The sequence below is a fragment of the Eptesicus fuscus genome, chromosome 24 (genome assembly GCF_027574615.1).
Source record: "Eptesicus fuscus isolate TK198812 chromosome 24, DD_ASM_mEF_20220401, whole genome shotgun sequence".
Lineage (NCBI taxonomy): Eukaryota > Metazoa > Chordata > Mammalia > Chiroptera > Vespertilionidae > Eptesicus > Eptesicus fuscus.
Window position 1 is genome coordinate 10,435,203 of NC_072496.1, and position 19,216 is coordinate 10,454,418.

The following is a 19,216-nucleotide window of genomic DNA, read 5'->3' on the forward strand; positions in this document are numbered from 1 at the left end:
TAAGTATATATAATTTTATATAATTGTAAAGTATATATGTTGATAAGTCACTTAAAAGAGTTACTTTTTAAAATGACACAGGATTCATTCTCTAAAGAACGCCGTCTTTAGAAAGCCATACTTTCAAATGCTGATATTTAATGGGTGATATAATTGATATCATTTATCTAACCTCAACAAGCATCTGTGGCTATTTTGTTACTAGAATTGGTTATCATTTTCCCTATAGCACAGAAATTTCACCAGGTGGAAAATGATAACCTGATTAATTACACTGTCAGCTAGTTTTTAATAAACCAAATTTAGGTTGTATAAAATGACACCAAAGTTGGTACCTCAAGGATCTCTGTCCCATATAATTTTCCAACAAACAGAGAAGATGACACAGTAAGCCTCGTCCTGTCATTCTCAGGGCTGTGAGGCAAGAGAAAAGCAGGTATGTTGGTGAGAGACATGAACAGAGCCAATCGGGGGAAGATTTGGGAAACCCTGGGCCTCGGTGATGAATTAGAATAACTTGAATATGAAAACATCATGGGAGAATGACAGCACAAACAAACTTGAATGGTAAAAAGCAACCGATCGCCCAACCCACACTAGGGCCTCCTGGATTACAGTGTCCGCCTTTGCCTAATGTCTGCCGTAAAAGTAAGGATCAGCACTTGGTTCGGTGGGATTCCACCTGATTTGGAACATCCTTTTTATTTTGAGGAGCATATGATGCGAATTAGTTTTTTGTAGGGCGTGCAAGGGCCATTTACTGACCTGTAGTAAGTGCTTTGCTCAATGGCTCTCAGGGGTGAGTCATTCACCTTGCACAGGTGAGCAGTCAGCATCAGGGATCCGGGTGCAACATCCTCAGTGTGTTTTCTCTTCACCTCTGTGAATTAGCTAACAATGTCAATTAAAGGTGACAGATACAGAAACGTTCCTTATGAGACATATTGAGTGTTCTTTTTTAAAAATAAGTGAAATGTGTACATTTAGGAATAAACACTGAAATAACTGACAGTATAGTAGTACAAATATGGCTTATGTCAAACTGTTTCAGAATTATTATAAATTTTTTAACTGGTAGGTGAAAATAATATGGGAACTTATGGTTTTATCATTTTATAAAGTTTCAAAAATAATTTCAACTGCAACTGTAAAATCATCTAATTATCAAGAGGGGAAATAGAAAATAACATTATTAAGAGAAAAAGGGAATATTCTGAGGTCCTGTAGAATGTCTTCACAAATGGCAGCCTCTATACTACTAGACTAAATTGTTTGGATTCTATTCACTGATTCTATTCTTAGTAGGCAATACCATGTCCTCTTTTTTTTTTTTTTTTTTTTTTGCTTGAGCGGTTATGGTGGAGTCTTCTATGAATTGTTTAATTCCTCGTCGTTCTTCCTTTCGAAGGAGGAGAATGTCTGCCTGGCAACCTCAGAAGCAGAGAACCTAGGCTTGTCATTGGTCCTCTCCTATTGAGGACCACTTAGCCCAAGTTCCCACACTTTTAGAAGGAGAGGTGAGAGAAAGTACAGCTCTATCCCATTGTATTCCATCAAAACCCTATATATGAACATTGAAGCTCGGTGGAAGTCTAAAGAAGCAGATGATAGTATTTCATGCACAAATGCGCCCCAAGCACAGCCATGGTTAAAGGCAGTGTCTGCAGTTGCCCACATTATACAGCTATTGGCCGTGTAGTGTCTGTTAGAGAAACAGAAGAAACTTAATGAGTGTCATGTTAGAAAGTTCTTTTGGTTTTAGACAGTAGCCCTGGGCCTCTCTCCCTGACCATTTCAGATGTTTTAACTAACACAAGAGATACTAGGAATGATGACTGTGGGGAAGTTATGTTCAGAGCAAGTATTCATATGAGAAGAAGCATTAAGAATAGAGGGGAAATAGAAAAAATTACTTTTTTTCTATTTCTTTGGGAAGCAAATTGCTATTCTCCTCAAAAGAAATTACATTTTAATTTACTTTTGTATGAAGTTTCTAGAGGTATAAATGGACATACATATAAACACTCAGGAAATTTTTAAAAAATCATTGTACACGGAATTGGAAACCATTGCTGTATTGTTGAAAATTCGAATGGGTAGTAATAATATATGACACTGCAAACATTTGGCTGTAGAATATTTACCCACTGAGTATATTGGCACTTCTGATTGTATATCATGTCATGGCCAATAAAGCTATAGAAATGTGTAATTAGGACATATTCTTCCACAAGAATGGAGTTAGGCATTAATTTATCAAACTTACTTAAGAACTCATCTGTTCTCCACACTCACACAGCAGCTATTGAATTTGTGTCTCATTTCTAATTGGCTCTTTTCTTGACATAATGAACAAGCCCAAACTCCGAGCTGTGTGTGCGTGGAAGGGCCGAGGTGATGATGAAATGCAAATCCTGGCCCTGGCCCTGGCCCGGGCCGCACACCGAAGTCAGGGCGTGGAACCCACGGAGTCGTGAGAGGGCTGGGTTTCTGGGTTCTTGTGGTTGAAGGTCATGTTTCAGATGCTGCGGGAGCATCTCTGTGTAGGAATCTCTCCGTTCTGCTTTCCCATGAAAGGAGACTGTTGAGTATCATCTTACCTTTGGCTTTGGAAGACTTTGCATAGCTCTTATTTTTTCAATCAAATTCCTGTTTCAAAATGGGATGTATTTAAAGTATTTAAATATGCTCATATCGTTTTCAAACCCACACCACGGCTGATTGGGAATTTTCTAGTACATGCATGATGAAGGTCCCATGTGGATGCCAGCCCGTGGAGCAGCTATGTCATATTTTATACCGGTAGTTGCATACCATGTCCTAGTACATACCCGCCAAGCGTTGGTTTTTGTATGCTCTGTCATGACAAGGGTTCAGTGTTCTCTGAGTAAATAGAGCCCGTTTTTTGATATTTCTAGATTGAAAGCATAACCATCATCCCCAAATGTCTGGATTTTGAGTAAGGAGGCTCTCCGTAGGTAGGTGTCAGCTATGAGTTAATATTAGATGAAAATGGAAGGCTGGACTCTGCAGAGAAATAGAAAAAAAAAAATGTCCTCTAGGCCCATCCTCTGAGAGAGACCTACAGCGAGGGATTTCCTTCTGGGATTCTCGGCTTCTCCTGTGGGAGGTCTCAGGATGGATTCCCTTGACGGTGATGGGCCTTTGTCACCGGGTAGAGTGATGAGGGTCACAGACTATGTTTTGGCTCCTTGGAAAGTACTGTCGGATGACTCTAACGTTATCATGCTGTGTAAATACTAAGAACAGCCCGCTGATGATTCATATCTCCCAAGTTCTTACGAAGTTCTTATGATCATGGGGTTACTTTACTCAGTCAAAAAAAATCCTATAAAAATATGAAAGGATACAAGCTAAAATACATCAAAATATTAACAAGGTAATGATTATCTTGGGATTTAGATAATTGTAGATGTTTTCGTTACCCTCTCTGATATCATCTTAAAATCTACAGCAAACAAGCATTTCTTTTATAATCAGACAAAGAAGGAGTGAAGGATGCCAAAAGAAAACAAAAGGAGGAGGCAGTTGGTAACGTGCGTCATCTTACAGCAAAACTTTTAAGAAGGTTTTAGGAAACAGCAACCTCCAGGGAAAATTGGAAGCAAAAGACGGCTTGATTTACGTGCGGTGTTAAAAAATCTTGCCCCTCAACTTCTTTCAGAAGCCCAACCCCTTGCAATTACTACTTATCATCTTGCTTTTCCTTGAATCCCTTACATTTAAAGTGGTTCACTTTCACTTTCTCCTAATAATTTGTTCCTTTATAATGAGAGAGTCTCTTACTCTCTTTTTGATCTGTACAGTTTCCTGTTAATGCCTTACTCTGTGTGCATACATGGAAAACTTACATTAGAAAAGTGATTATGCTGTGATAATTACGGGGCCCTCAAACTGAATTAAATTATGTTTCATTGTAAATAGTAAAATGCATTAATATTTTTAAAAGCCTTTTTATGCCGGGGAGGATAAATAAAGTTACCTTCCTGTACATTCATTAAACACCACGCCAGTCTAAGCCGAATTTTCAGAGCTGACAACAAATCAGCTTGCTCTTTCCTATGCCAGTCCCTCCCACGGAGTTCTGTCATAAGCTTTCTCAGGACTGTGACTCAAATGCAGTGTATGCTACAGGATCGGTGCTTCTACAAATAACATCCCCTTCATTCTGTGTAGATGTATGTAGCCATATCTTGAAACTGTATGGTTTTCTTTAACCGATTTAAGATGAAAATGAACCTGCATTTAACTGTAACTTCTAATATTCCCTTTAGCATGCAGAAATTGAAATGCCCTGATATGCACATTAAAAAGTAAAAAGAAACAGTTGAAATTAATTTGGGATTATAGCTTATGTAAACTAACATACCCAAAATGTTATTTCATCATGTAAGCATAACCCTACGTTAATACTGAGATGCCAACACTTTTTTCTTCATGAGTCTGTGTGTATACTTTACACTTACAGAACACTTCCATTCAGTGACGATTGTTATCAGAAAGGTTTGATCCATATTTAGATTTCATGAAGTTTTCAATTAAAACAGTAGATTCCCATACAACGTATTTAAAAGTTTTCCAGTAACTAAAATCAGTGATCAGATTTTAGGTAAAATTAAATAAAATTAGAAATTGGTGCCTTAGCTACACTAGCCCCCTTTCAAGTGCTCAAAAGCCACAAGTGGACAGTGGACAGCACAGGGTTAGAACGAATGTGTGGAAAGATGTCAGCACCAGTGGGAAAGTCGGAAGTGAATCAATGCCAAACTTTTGGGAATGCTTTTTCTACCAGTTTTAAGGAACCCAAAGTAACTAATTTTTTCCCTCATTAAATTGGCTGGTTGGCTCAATTGATAGAGTCAATCGGTTGCTTTGGCTTTATGTACAAATCATCTCATCTTTTTCTAGATCCTTTAATGTTCTTTAAGGCAAATATTTGTATGTACCTTACAAATTATGCTGAAAGCTATTTCCCTGGATGCCCCTGTCATCCTGGAGAGAACCCTCGATTTAACTCTTACACACTAAGATTTGAGTAGAATTAAAAGCACCTATTTCAAGGGGGAAAAAATTAAGTGGAGTTAATGTGCCACCATATTTAGTTCTTGCTTTTCACCTGTCTTATAAATCATGTAAATAAGCACAATAAACATTTATTGAGTGATTCCATACCACTCTGGACCTGCAGGTCCATCATGTCTGATGACACATGGGAGTTGGCCCAGGAAGGCTGGACGTATGTCACATGTCAAATGGTGCCTTCCATCAAATTCAGAGCCATGTTTCTTTCCCAGCATCACGACGTGGTGTAATGGCACCTGGCACTATTGGCATCTCTGATATGACTTCTTTTGGCCAGCTCAGCATTCTTAAAAAAATAAATAGTTTTCCCCCCTCTGTGATTGAAAGGGTTAAATAGCACCAATTCATTAGTGCTCACAAAAGGATTTATTTTGTTCTCATAAATCAGTTTTATTCCACATTTTTATTATTCCCTTGGGTGAGCCACTCCAATGGAAATCAATACAAGTGTAAGTGACACAATCAATCTAGATATTTGATTATGGATTGGAGATCCCCAGGTCTGCTTCTTGGCCAGTTTTCTTTCTGATCATTGCCCCAAAGAACTGAGTATTCTTACTGTCATCTGTGAGTTATGAGTATGTTTAGAAAAGCAGATAATCTTCATTGGCATCCTGACAATGGAAGCCTAAAGAATGAGCAAGAATTAAAAGATAAAGATGATAATATGTAACCATAACATTGTTAATTAAACAATTCATATTTCTCAGTATTTTTCTTAAGATGAAGTAAGTTTTAAAATAACTTACACTTTTTTAAATTTATAAGGCTATAAACTGGAAACTTAAGATGCATTAGGTAAGTGGTTGACTATTTCTCCTGGCTGAGATGTTGTCTGTGTTCACACATTTATTTCATAGTGAACCGCTCTAACTGGTCTAGGTTAACAATAAGAACACAGTTAAGGTGGATGAAATGCCTTTGAAGGGATTCAAGCTGGCTCTTTTATTTCTATAACTACAGGCCCAGTGCATGAATTTGTGCATGGGTGGGGTCCCTTGGCCTGGCCGGCGATCGGGGCCTATCAGGGCTGTGTCTCCCAGTCCCTATTGGGTGATTGGGGCCAGCCAGCAGGGTGGAGGGACAGCAGGAGGTTGGCCAGCCATGGGAGGTTGGCTGTCGGAGTGCACTGACCACCTGGGGGCAGCTCCTGCAACCAGTCGTCCGGTTGACCAGTCATAACAGTTGCTTAGGCTTTTATATATATAGATTATGCAGACTGCAAAGGTACCATCTGGGGGATTTGAAGGAGAACACAGTTCAAGTTTGAATTAGAGCGCAAAATTGATGAAGTTGTTGCTCAAGAGGGCAACATTTATATATCAAACCCTCTTTGCTTTACACACAAATGTGTATCTTATGATCCTTTATATACCGACTGCTTATTTGGGGACTCCTGGTACCGCTTTATCATTCTCTTGCTTCTGACTCTAGCCACCTGTTCTTGGTTCTCAAGCCGAATTTTTCCATAGGCACAATTAAACCTTGCTTGTAATTCATGTTGCTTATATTTAGAATAGGCAGGATTTAGTACACTTATCTGGTTATTTTCTTCAAATAGATTCTGAGGCAGTATTAAAGTAGATTCTGTTTCTTAAAATAGATTCTAAGGCAATAGATTCTAAGGCGTTTGCTTCTGTCTGCCAATATTTTCGCCATTGGCTAATTTTCACCAAGGTCTGCAGGAAGGGGCTGGGTTGTGTTTTTGGCAGATTACCTCTGTAAGTCTAAAAAGTCGTTCAAAAGCAGCTGAAACAGTTGAAACATCCTTCTTTCACCCAAAGAGTCCTTAATTTCTTTGTTTGTTTGTTTATCTTACTAAGCCTAGAGGACAGCAGCTAACTGCTTGGACTTCCATTTGCACACTTCCTGGGCTTGTGGAATAAGGGACTACCTTTAGCCTGTTTTCTTCCTGTTTCTTTCCTTTTCAGTAATTTGCATTTATGACCGCTGAATAATGAAAGACATTCCAAGCATTAATGACAATATAGGGCAGCGAGGTAGGGTAGGGTCATATCAATAAAGTGTTCTTTCCACGTACCCTGTTCCACTCTTTAAAAAGAGTTTACTCAAGAAAATCAATCCAGAAATTGGAAATGGCTCTCTTTATTGAGGAAGGCGGATCATTTTTAAGAGGTAGTCAGTGTAATTGTTTAATTCAAAGGTTGGCAAACTTTTTTCTATAAAGCCACATCGTAAGCATTTTAGACTTGGCAGGCAATATGGTCTGTGCCATAACTTCTCAGTTGTGCCAGATAGCATGACAAACCCTGAAAGTGTGTCTGTGTTCTAATAAAACTTTATTTACAAGGACAGGCACCTGGCCAGATTGGGCCTGTGGGCTGTATTTAGTGGATTCCTGGTTTTAGTATAACTTATTCATAAATTTCAATACAACGTACGTATTTTCTTTGGATATCTCAACCTTCTCAAGATTCTTTTGATTTTTAAAAATTGTGCATGCTAGCTTAAAAATTCATGTCCTATAGAAAAATAATATTTTCTAAAACCCTACTACCTATAAATATCCCATGTTAACAAATGGTGAAGATTATTTCAGCCCTTTCTCCATTCATGAGTGGTTTCTTGGGACTGAATGCTGCCAAGGACTATGTGAGCTGCTGGGGACCCTTCCCCAGTTGACCCTAGTCCCAGGCCACACTTGGTTGCAGCCCTTGGGGACCCTGAGCAACTCAGCCAGGCTCAGACTCCTGTCTCACAGAAACCATGAGATAAGAAATGCATGTTGTTTGGAGCTGCTAAGTTTGTGTTAACACCATTACACAGGACTAGATAACTAGTATAAGAACACAGGTAGAGTCACCAGCAAAACATGGGGTAATTGTCACCCAAATACTGGGTCCCAGCATGGTTGTTCTCCTTTAATGGAAGACCTGTCTTTAGGAAGTCAAGTGAAAATGATGCACATTTCGTTAAGAACAGGCGACTCTGCTCTGAGATCTGTTGTGGTTGGTGAGTTATGCGTTTGATCACAGCAATACCAAGGACTCAGCACATTCTGTAGGTTCAGTAAGACTTAACCAGACCTCACAGGAAACAGCATCTTCTGTTAGTCACGTTCATGTCCAATGTGCAGTTTGGAAGCTAGAGACCACGTACCATGGGGGCATATTTACCCAAATAGCTCTTAACGGATTCAGATAATGGCAGTAGTTTGTTCATATGGAAAAAATAACACTTTGTCTAAATAGGTGGAAACGTAAGTAAAAGTCAAAGCAAATCTGACTTGTCATCATACAGCATGAAAATGGACGACACTCCCCTCATTTACCCGTCATAATGAATCTCTGAATTCACTCTTTGCACATATAATTATTGTTCTGATGTGAATAAAGTGAGATTTATTTAGGAAAATCCAACTGACCGTGGTGCATGGAACAAAGCTGGTGAAAAGAGACGGGCTCTAAAGGACTTGTAAAAATGATCCTTAACATTTTTATTTTTTTTTTTTTTAATATATTTTATTGATTTTTTACAGAGAGGAAGGGAGAGGGATAGAGAGTTAGAAACATCGATGAGAGAGAGACATCGATCAGCTGCCTCCTGCACACCCCTACGGGGGATGTGCCCGCAACCAAGGTACATGCCCTTGACCAGAATCGAACCTGGGACCTTTCAGTCCGCAGGCTGATGCTCTATCCACTGAGCCAAACCGGTTTCGGCAACATTTTTAAAAGGATAACTGTGCCTCACACAGGAGGTTGGGGCTCACACCTTAAAAACAAAGTCAGGACAAAGCCATAAGATCCCCAGATCGCACAGCTGACCCTGCTCCTGCACAGCAGAGGCTCGGGGCCAACGTTTCTGAAGCATCTCTTGTTGAGGCGATGAAATGTTCCATGTATTTACTAGTCTCCCCTGAACTATAGTTGTCATTCTAGCAGAATATCCACTTTAAAGAGGAATCAAAAAACTGCAGCTTTTACTAGATGACAACTAATTAACAACCACATTAGAGTAATTGCCATAATGGTGAGAAATATGATGCCCTAATAGAGCACTGTCCTTCTCAGCGCCCTAAGTGGTTCACAGGTTACTTCTTTCTCTTTCAAAAGGCGCTGTGGGGAAGACAGCTACGCAGGTATCCGTCTACAAATACTTTCTTCATTGGCAAAAATTGAAGGCCAGCAATAGGTCCCTTTAACTGTATATTAACTTAAACAAACACCCAACACCCTTTACATCTCTACCAAAGTGAGATCTGTGAGAATAATGGAGTTTGGAGGACACGCTTGCCTGTTGGGTAATGTAATTTGAAATGATATCCTTAGAAAGAATAAATAAAAGTAACTTAAATATTAATGTGCTATCTAAGAGGATCTAGAATTCTTAGCTCAACATTAAAGGCCTCTGTTGCCATTTGATGTCTTTTGATTTCAGTATTGGCAGGACTTTGGGATAGGGAGGTAGAGCTGAACACCGTGAAAATTGAGACCTCAGCGCAGGAAAAATCCAGCTTTTCCTTTGTACGGCAAGAAGTGGGGGAATTAGTCTATGCCTTTTCTACCTGCAGGTGTAATTGGATTCAGAAAAAGGCTAACTTAAAGCAGGACCAGGTCTGACATGGAAAATCTTCACACGGTAACAAGAATCAGTTTGGTTTGTTCGCTGTCATTTCTCATTACCGTCTTTGTCAGGAGAACGGATTCGTGTTGTGCCATTTTCTGTTCTTGTTACAATCTTTGTCACATGAATAAGATATCAGGATGTTAATGCCTGGCATACAGCCTTCCGTGGGTGATGATACTGTACAAGACTGAGCTGACCTTTGCAGTATTACCTATTCTGATTGGTTGTTCATGTCACCTCTTTCCCATGAGTTAATAAGGCTGTAAAAAGGGAGAGAACAGAAATGGCCAGCCAGTCAAATTACAGAATATTGAAAAGGTCAGAGCAGTGCCGCACGGAGGGAAAAAAATTACGGAATATATGGTGCATTAAAATTCTTGTGACAATGATTAGAACAAGAATGGGAAAGCAAACCCATTTATGTATTTCAGTCTAGAGAACCCAACAGGATGATATTCCCGGGATACACATCATTTACACACCCCTGACTCATACGTGGGAAAATACCTACGTATGCTGACTTTTGCCTAAAAAATAATAGTATATGTCCTACTGTTCAATCATTGAGGATGCTAACTGTAAGGTTTTCAGTCTTCAAAGTGGGCATTGATTTTAACATTTTAGTATGACTTCCTGTTTGAAGTTAAAGGGAAGGTTCCTTGTGAGTGAAACCCGTAGGACAGAAGATTTATTTTGGTTGTTTCTTCATTAAACACTTGTTTATTCACTATAAAATAGAAAAGTAGGAATGCATGAATTAACCTTTTAGAAAAATCTTTAGAATGTAGATTCCCTGAAACACTTTCTAGTTTATTTTCAAATTTTACACGAGCTTGACCAGTGTGGCATGGCTCAGTGGTTGAGTGTCAACCCATGAATGGGGAGGTCACGGTTCAATTCCCAGTGAGGCACCTGCCCGGGTTGCAGGCTCAATCCCCAGTAGTGGACATGAAGGAAACAGCCAATCAGTGATCCTCAGTCACCAATGTTTCTATCTCTCTCTCCCTGTCCCTTCCTCTCTGAAATCAATAAAAAATATATTTTAAAAAAGAGCTTGGAAGAGAGGAAGTCCACCTAAGACTCCCAGGTCCTGGGGGCGGGGTGATGGAGAGCTGTGGACCAAGAACACAGAAGCTTAAAGCGGCCTGCACCATCCACTTATACTCACAAATAGGGTCCGCGCTGAGGCCCACAGACAGGAAGGCTCCCCTGCGATAGGAAACGCTTATCGCTTCAGCGTTTCCAGCCTGATTCTTGAGGCTGAACCAAGGGGACTGCATTTTCCAGCTCACTGAAGACACAGTAGTTGCAGTGAAAAGTGGCAAAGCACACCCTCTATGGAGCGGGGATTAGAGGACTTCAATTGTGAGAATTTTCCCCAGTACCTAGGGGTCCACAATGGTCAAGTTCAAAGGAAGAAAGGGCAGGGAAAAGCCAAAATTGTGGATCCTGGTTGGTTGGTTGGTTGGTTTTAGTCTCTAGGTTCTATAATGTAGATTCATAAGTTTATTTTAAAACATCTCAATAGTGTTAATTTATCTTTATTGTTGAAAATATTACAAATGGCACTCCTCCCCCACCCTGGATGGTCCTCTCCACGCCACTCCCTCCCCCGTCCCAGGCCTTCACTGCCCTATTGTCTGTGTCCGTGGACAATGCATCTCTGCATGCAAGTTCTTTGGTTGATCTCTTCCCCACCCCCTTTCCCTCTGAAATTCTTCAGTCTGTTGTATGCTTCCATGTCTCTGGTTGGTCAGTTTACTTTGTTCATTAGATTGCACATATGAGTGAGATCATGTGACACTTGTCTTTCTTTGTCTGGCCTATTTCACTTAGCATAATACTCTGTTTTGGTTTTGGATCTGGAGATGGGAGCTTCCTGGACGGTTGAAATCCGGTCAGTGGCTCCAGGTCTGTGAATTGAGCTGCATGTTGCACTCGCTCAGCTGTGTGGCTCCCGGAGATGTACAAGCTCTTTTTTGAGCTGAACAAAATGGTTTATGTAATTGCATACTTCTCATAATTATTGAGTAATTATATACTTCTTATAATTACTGAGTAATCATTGTTCTATAACTAGAACTTAATGTTACAACTAATTGTATAATTACCACGTATTAATGTTATCTGTGAAACTTAGAATAAAATGGTACTTAATATATTTTCCCCTGCTCTGCCATTTCCAAAGCTGGCAGTAGTGTTTGTTTTACAGCTAAAAATTCACTTCAAAACTCAACAAAATGCAAGGGGTTGGGGGAACTCACCAATTATATAAGCATAGATATTAATTCATGTTTCATTTGCACCTAACTCAAAATTTGTAAAATTATCTTGGCTTAATTTCAGAATTTTCATTATTGGTTTGAAATTTTCAATCCTTTGAAAGATGTACACAGTTCTACTCCTTCAGAGGCAATGGGGCTTCTGCCTGGATCTTATGGGATAAGCTGGCCTTTTTGACATTTTATAACGAGGCATATGACAACAGCAGTAGTTTTGGCTGTAACAGAAAAGGCTTCTACAGAACTAGACATTAAGGGAACTTTAAGGCGGACTTTGGATGTGGCTCATGTCATTTTCTTAGACAATGTTTAGAAGTGATGCACATTTCATCTTAACCAGGTCTCTGGAATGCCGGAACTGTCTGATGTATTTTGAGCATCCTATATAACAAAAGGGTAATATGCAAATTGACTGAATGGCAGAATGACCGGAATGAACGCAGCCCCTCGCCTAAGCCACCTGTCCCCAATGGCCCCATGGGGCGGGCTGGCTGAACCCCACCAGTGCCTGAATTCGTGCACCGGGCCTCTAGTCCTAAATAATAAAACCCTAATATGCAAATAGACTGAATGGCGAAACAACCGGTTGCTGTGACACACACTGACCATTGGGGGGCAGTAGCAGGGCGATTGGGGGTGGGGCCAGCTGGCAAGAGGATGGGGCTGGCCAGTGGGTGGCACTAGGTAGCCAGCCAAGGCAGGTGCCAACAGGGACCCCCGATTGCCCCACCCACCGGTCACCCCACAAATCGGTCCTGATCGCCGGCAAGGCCTAGGGACTCTACCCTATATATTGGGAACAGTCTCTTAGATTTAAAAATTAAAACCTGGCAAGGCTACTCTAACACTGAAAAAACAGGATGATGGAGCGATGACATGCATGGACTCTGGCTCACACGTTTTGTGGTCAGCCCTGATTCTGACACTTATGACTGTGTAACAGAGCCAATTACTTCTCTCTGCTTCAGTTTTTCCACCCATAAGATGGAGAAAATGGTACTACAGCCTCAGAAGGATCATGTTATGTACTACTTTTTTATAATCAGGGCAAAAAAATGTAGCTGCCCATACAGCAGCAAGATGTCTTTCACCTGTATGAAAAGTACGGTCACTTGTGCATGCAGCGTCCCAGACTGGGAGAAGGATGTCTGACTGCCAGCAGTAGGGTGCAGGCTGGGCTGAGGGACACTCCCCCCCCCCCCCACGCGCGCGCACACACACACGCACACACACACACACACACACACACACCCGTGCACAAATTTCGTGCACCAGGCCTCTGGTATTGTTATAATCACCTGGCAAAGTCTCCTCCCTGCATGCAGTTGGAGCTCCATCATCTTTGGCCGAAGCAAGTGGACTAGTTGTGAGAAACCTATGGGGACTAATAAATATAGCACATTTGGAAGTGTCTTTCTAGAGCGTCCTGATGCTGTCAAAGGCTGCCGCAGGTTTCAGGACTTCCTGCTAATGTATGTTGTGCACATGTAGCTGGGAATTGTCTGTTTCCATATTAGGAAATTAAAAGCATTGCCAAGCTGTGAATACGTCTTCATTCTGTTCCACTAAAAGTGAATAGAAATTATTTCCATGTTTTAGCCCATCGGTACCATATATTCTCTTTGGGGAATATTGAAGGTAAATATATTAAGCGATTTGGCAAAGGAAGAAGGTTCTTTGTAGTAAATATTACTGTTCTTAATGGTTCTTTGTTGTGTGTGTTGTGTGTTTAAGAGTAATTATAACTAAATTTTAATAAATTAAGCAATCTTTAGAAAAATTGGCCTCCAGTAAACTTCTCAGGAAAGCACTCAACATTGAGAATGAAATAAATATTACAATGCAGTTTTAAGTCTGAGTTCTCACTCTTCTTAACCTTGAGCGTCACCCAGCTGCATGGACGAGGAGATAAAACACTGTATCAGAGAGCCGGACATCCCTGCATCCCAGACACGCTGAGGATGGGTCTGCCGAAGCTTCGGAAGGAAGGGTGGTGGTGGGACCCGGTGAGGACGCATCGGGAGTGATTCTCTGATGCAGCCAGGCAGCCCCGCCTGGCTCTCGGGGAGATGAGAAATGGATCCCCAGATCAAAGTGGACACGGATGACTTCCCTTCCCCAGCTGCTTCTCAGGATGTTCTGACCGGTTCTGATTTAAACAGGCATTGGATGGAAAGCCGTCGACCAACCTGCCAAGCAAAATGAGCAGAAATTGGCCCCATGTTGATAAATACCATTTCTTACATACATTTGACTGCATTGTTCACATCCAGAACTGTTCTATTTGGGAGAAAATGAGTGATGTCCTCCCAGTCTGCGCATCACAGAAAATTCAAGTATTTGAGAAATCCTGAAACAAGTTGTAAATGATTCATCAAGTGGTCAATTTGGATGTCAGCGCAGGATTTTTACTTTTGTGCATGATACTTGTGACGTGGCTTTCCACTCTCTTAGAATGTCAGTCCCGTTACTTTAATCCCTGTGATGAATGAATTAGAAAACACAACGTTATCTCAGGTAACATTTTGTTTACAGAACAGGAAAATGAATGAAGGCACGTGGGATGCCTCTTATGGTGGTAATAGTATAGTTCTGTTTAGTATTGGATATTTAGGAACCCCAGAAAATATTGAAATAATAGCAGGAGAGAATCCTCAGATACGTACTCACTTTAATACGTTTCCTTCTTATTCAGCCGCTGATAACTACACGCTTCTGAATGGCACACGCCTCGTGCACCGTGGTGAAGCGTCCAAGCTGTGGGTGCCCGTCGACGGGCTGGTTCCTTTTACCAATTACACGGTAGAAGTGGCTGCTGCAAACACCAGGGGCAGCCTGACAAGTGAGCCTACAGCGATGGTGATGCCCCCCGGGGGTAAGTCTGGGAACAGCCGTGGCTGTCTGGACGTGTGTACGTCTCCAGTGATCACCTTGTCTGCTGTTAGACTTCGCTTTCTTTTAGAACTTCGGGCTCCCTGGTATCGCTGATTGGTTTGGTGGTGGTGGTTTTGTTTTATTGAGACCCTGATATTGATATTATTTTATTGTTTTGTTGAGACTGCTTTCATCTCACACCGTGTGTGTGTGTGTGTGTGTGTGTGTGTGTGTGTGTGTAGGTTCACAACACCACACACACACACATATTTCTCGCTCTATACATGTTTAAAAGATTGGGAAATGTTGGGTTTTTTTTGGTTTGAGACCTTATTTAGATTCAAAATTCATATTTTTTCATTGGAGCTTTAATTTTCTAACACAAGTCGTTCTTGTCCCTGGTTTTTTGGAGAACTGATTTAGATGTGTATCTAAAGCTTTTCTATTTGGCAAAAATGGGACAGTGTGTAGGTACTAGGATAGGAAAACTCTACTCACACCACTGGGAAAACACCTTTAAATGTCATGTCTTAATGATGAGAGTTCAGTATAGTCACTTTCATGTGTGAAATGTGATGCCATCTGGATATTTTTTAAAAAGAACCTAACTTATTCATAATAATTCTTTTGTTGTGCAGTTGATTCTACCCTGTTTTAATTGTTTTTAAATATATTTTTATTGACTTCAGAGAATAAGGAAGAGGGAGAGAGAGGTAGATACATCAGTGATAAGAGAGAATCATTGATTGGCTGCTTCCAACACACAACCTCCCTCTCTCCCCATCACCCCTCCCCGCCCCGCCACTGGGCATTGAGCCCACAACCAGGGCATGTGCCTTGACCTGGAATAGAACCCGTGACCTTCTGGTTCATAGGTTGATATCAGCTCAACTACTAAGTCACATTGGGCGGGCTATTTTAATTATTTGGGGGGCTCTATACTTAGAAGAAAAATCATTCTTGACAGGTATAGTAGCCTTTGAATAGAAAGTGTGTCTCAGAATAGTAAGAGCATGATTCTGAGTTGTGTGTTCAGGAGTGTGTGTTTTCTGAAAATAACAAAGGACAAGGGCCTCAGGACACCCCTGTCTGTCTCATAGTCCAGCTCCAGGAACCACTGTGTTCTGGACTGAGGGACAGTGTCATTGTCTTGTTAATGGGAACTGTAGAGCTGGGAACATCCCTCACAAGGAGTATGAAACCCAAAAAGGCCTCTTCACCAGGGGAAAATAAGGGATTCCTACAATTCCTATGGAAGCTCTGTAGGAAAGATGTATTACACGCCGCATCCTAAGAACAGCTCACTGCTATCTACCTTTTCTGACCTTATGGAATGAGTGGATGAAGGTTTCCTGAAATGCTTAGAACTCTAAATGGCAGAAGCCATGTTGTTTAAGAAAAGAATGCTTGAAAGAGACTTTGGGGGTGATTGACTCAGGCAGTCTCCTATTTCCTGAACCCATAATAAAACAGGAATTGGAGTTCCATAGGTGCTTATTGAAGAAGCGAGACCAAAGAAAGAAACCTTGGGTATTTATAGCTTCCTCTTTGAACTCTAACCCAACGTGCTGGGAAGGATAGAAAATTGTGATGACTCTATACCTTAGTGTATGATATCCTTTATTCACAGTGAGGTATTAAAGAGTAGTTAGTGCTTTAACAGAGTTGTGTGTTTTTTTTTAAGTTACATAGTAATATCCTCTTAACAGGATATATGGAATATTTAATGTCATATCTTCATTTTATGGCATTTACACAGACTTAGTTTGTATTTATATCAGTTTACATTGCATTCACAAAATAGGGCTAATTTGATAAATTATTTATGTGTTTGAAAATGTGTGGTCTAATTTCCTGTAATATTTCTGGGCATGTATATGTGTATATATAGGGTATCCCCAAAAAATGCATGCAGACTTTAAAAGATGATAGCTCAATTGTTGTTTCTTTCATTTCATATTTAACTCATTGGAATTAATAATCATTTAAAAGTGTGTGTACATTTTCTTGGGATACCCTGTATACATATACATAATGCATACACAGACACACACGCGTGCGCGCGAGCACACACATGCTCATAAAAATACAGAGAATTCAGTTAGACATAGCACACTCCTCTTGCTGACTTAATGCACATAGTGTGAATATATCTGTCTGGGCTAGTAAAAGGGCTAATATTCTGTGATCAGGATGAAACTAAAATATTGTTTATGGTGAAATAGAACTGAGTTGCCGGGCTTAGCTTCGCCCCTGTTCTGTGGATGCCTGCCTACATCATTATCATGATGCTCTATAGGTCCACACTCCCTGGGCACGATGCGGTCATTCCCTTTGTCTCAGAAATCCAGAATTTGAGAGATGGTCCTTCAGCAAAAGAGGAAGCGAAATACCTTCAAAGATAGACCGGGATTCGCTCAAGTTTATGGCAGCCATTAGACTGTACTTTTCTTTCCCCGTTATTAGATTGTTGTTGATTACAATTAGGGAACTTATAGCTTTGAAATTATCTTTTTTATGACCTTGTGGCAGTTTAAAGGTGATACCTCATTGATTAAATAGGTTTTAGTTCATGCTTCCTTTTACTTAATGACCTGAAAACATATTATCCTGATTTACACATAAAATCATGCTGAAAAGCATGTGGCATTCACGAGAATATGTGTGTTTAAGTAGAATTAAATTAGTACTGAGAGTTATTAAAGAAATCTTCCATGCCTTTGTCCAGTGAACTGTGTTTCAAACCGAAATGAATAATAAATGAACCGAAATGTACAGAAGCGAACCAACTTCTGGGCAGAGAAGGCTCTCTATGCTATTTGCTTTTCATTATATTCGGGTTGTTATCATTATTGCCATTTACTTGATTTCAGTATTAGGTCTCTTTTATGGTGATGTTGAATTCCTACCGTCTTGCTATGTTGGATTATGCGAGATTTGTAATGATTATACTCTTAGCCATGCTGTCTTCTCAGTGTAGTTTAAAACATAATAGAAGGTTTGGGTAAAACAAAAATGCTAATTTTTTTTTTCTTTATCAAAGGGTTGCTATCAAACATAGCCTGGAAAACCTCCTTTACTCCCTGGATCTGGCCAGATCCTACTCACTTGTTTAGGTGTCAACTTAGAAATCGGTCGATCCGAAAGTCATCTTTCACTAAGCGAGGCAGAGATGGGGCCAGGCTGTGTCCCGCGGTAGACTCACATTTTATTGAGGTGTACCTGTCTGGCCAGTCACAGGTCCCGAGATCCTACCCAACAGGGACCTTTTCTTATTTGCAGTTTTGTCTTCAGCACCTAGACCAACCCTGACACATGGTAGGTGTATGATGAACAGTTGGTGAGAGAATGAATAAATAAATCATTTGCGAGAGCTTAATTACCAGATTTAGATGGAAGAGGGTCATTGCTCAGGCCTGCCCAGGCCTCATGGTGTCCCCGAGCGACCTTATATTTATCAAGCTGTGGAAAACAGGGCCAGCTCGGCACACTGTCGTCCAGTGTAGGAAGGCTTAGCCCTCAGATGCTAGGGGACCAGGCTGTCAGGAGGGCAGGGGTATGGAAGCTAAGAATACTCTCAAATTGCATCAACTCCTCATGCTATGAAGCCTTCCCTAGAGTGGCTACTTCTCTTAACAGTAGCATAGAATGAGACAGGATGACCAGACCTTGGTTTGTATAGAAATTTATAAAAGGAGAGAGAAAGGGACATGGTAGGAGACATTTTATGCTTGTATATCATCGGCCAGTTGTTGGTTATGAAACATATTTGATATTAGCTTTCTGTATTTTTCTAATGAGAAAAAAATATAATTAATGTACTATTTCTTATATACCAGTGAGAAAAATATAATTAATATACTATTTCTTCTATACCAGTGATACCTCAATAAAGCCAGAGTTAAAAAACAAACTAAAGTTCAGCAATATCTAATTTCACAGCCTACTTGATTCTATCAGATCTTCCTGTTTTTCTTTGACACCCCCCCAAAAAAGAAGAGAAACATGATTAAGCAGTCTGATAATCATGGGTTATTTTGAAGATGGGAATGAAGGCAAGTGAAATCATGAAACCAGTAGCTCAGCACACATACAGTGGCACATTGCAGATAGCACACATTGTTTATTTTTAAAAATTCATTTGAAATACGTTTTGGGAAGCTGGAGGAGATGTTTTCTTTCCAGTTACATACCATGGCCTTCCCCATGTCTCTGTATTCAGGTTTTTGTGTTTCTACCAGAACTATATTTTTAGGTTGTTTGTAGTAATATAATGTTCCTAGTTAGCACTAAGATCCTCTTACAAATGAAGAATGTACTGAAACTGAGCTCTTGAATAGCGTTGTGGTGCGGGTTCAAGAGTTCTA

The 19,216-nt window shown here is 40.4% G+C and overlaps 1 protein-coding gene across 1 annotated transcript in view; it reads left to right on the forward strand.

The window, feature by feature from the left end:
- Positions 1–19,216, forward strand: part of USH2A (usherin) — a 407,070-nt gene that overhangs the window by 225,817 nt on the left and 162,037 nt on the right. Inside the window, exon 37 of the mRNA XM_054712927.1 lies at positions 14,671–14,850. Within this exon, the coding sequence (XP_054568902.1) occupies positions 14,671–14,850 (180 nt within the window). The remainder of the gene's footprint in view (positions 1–14,670; positions 14,851–19,216) is intronic.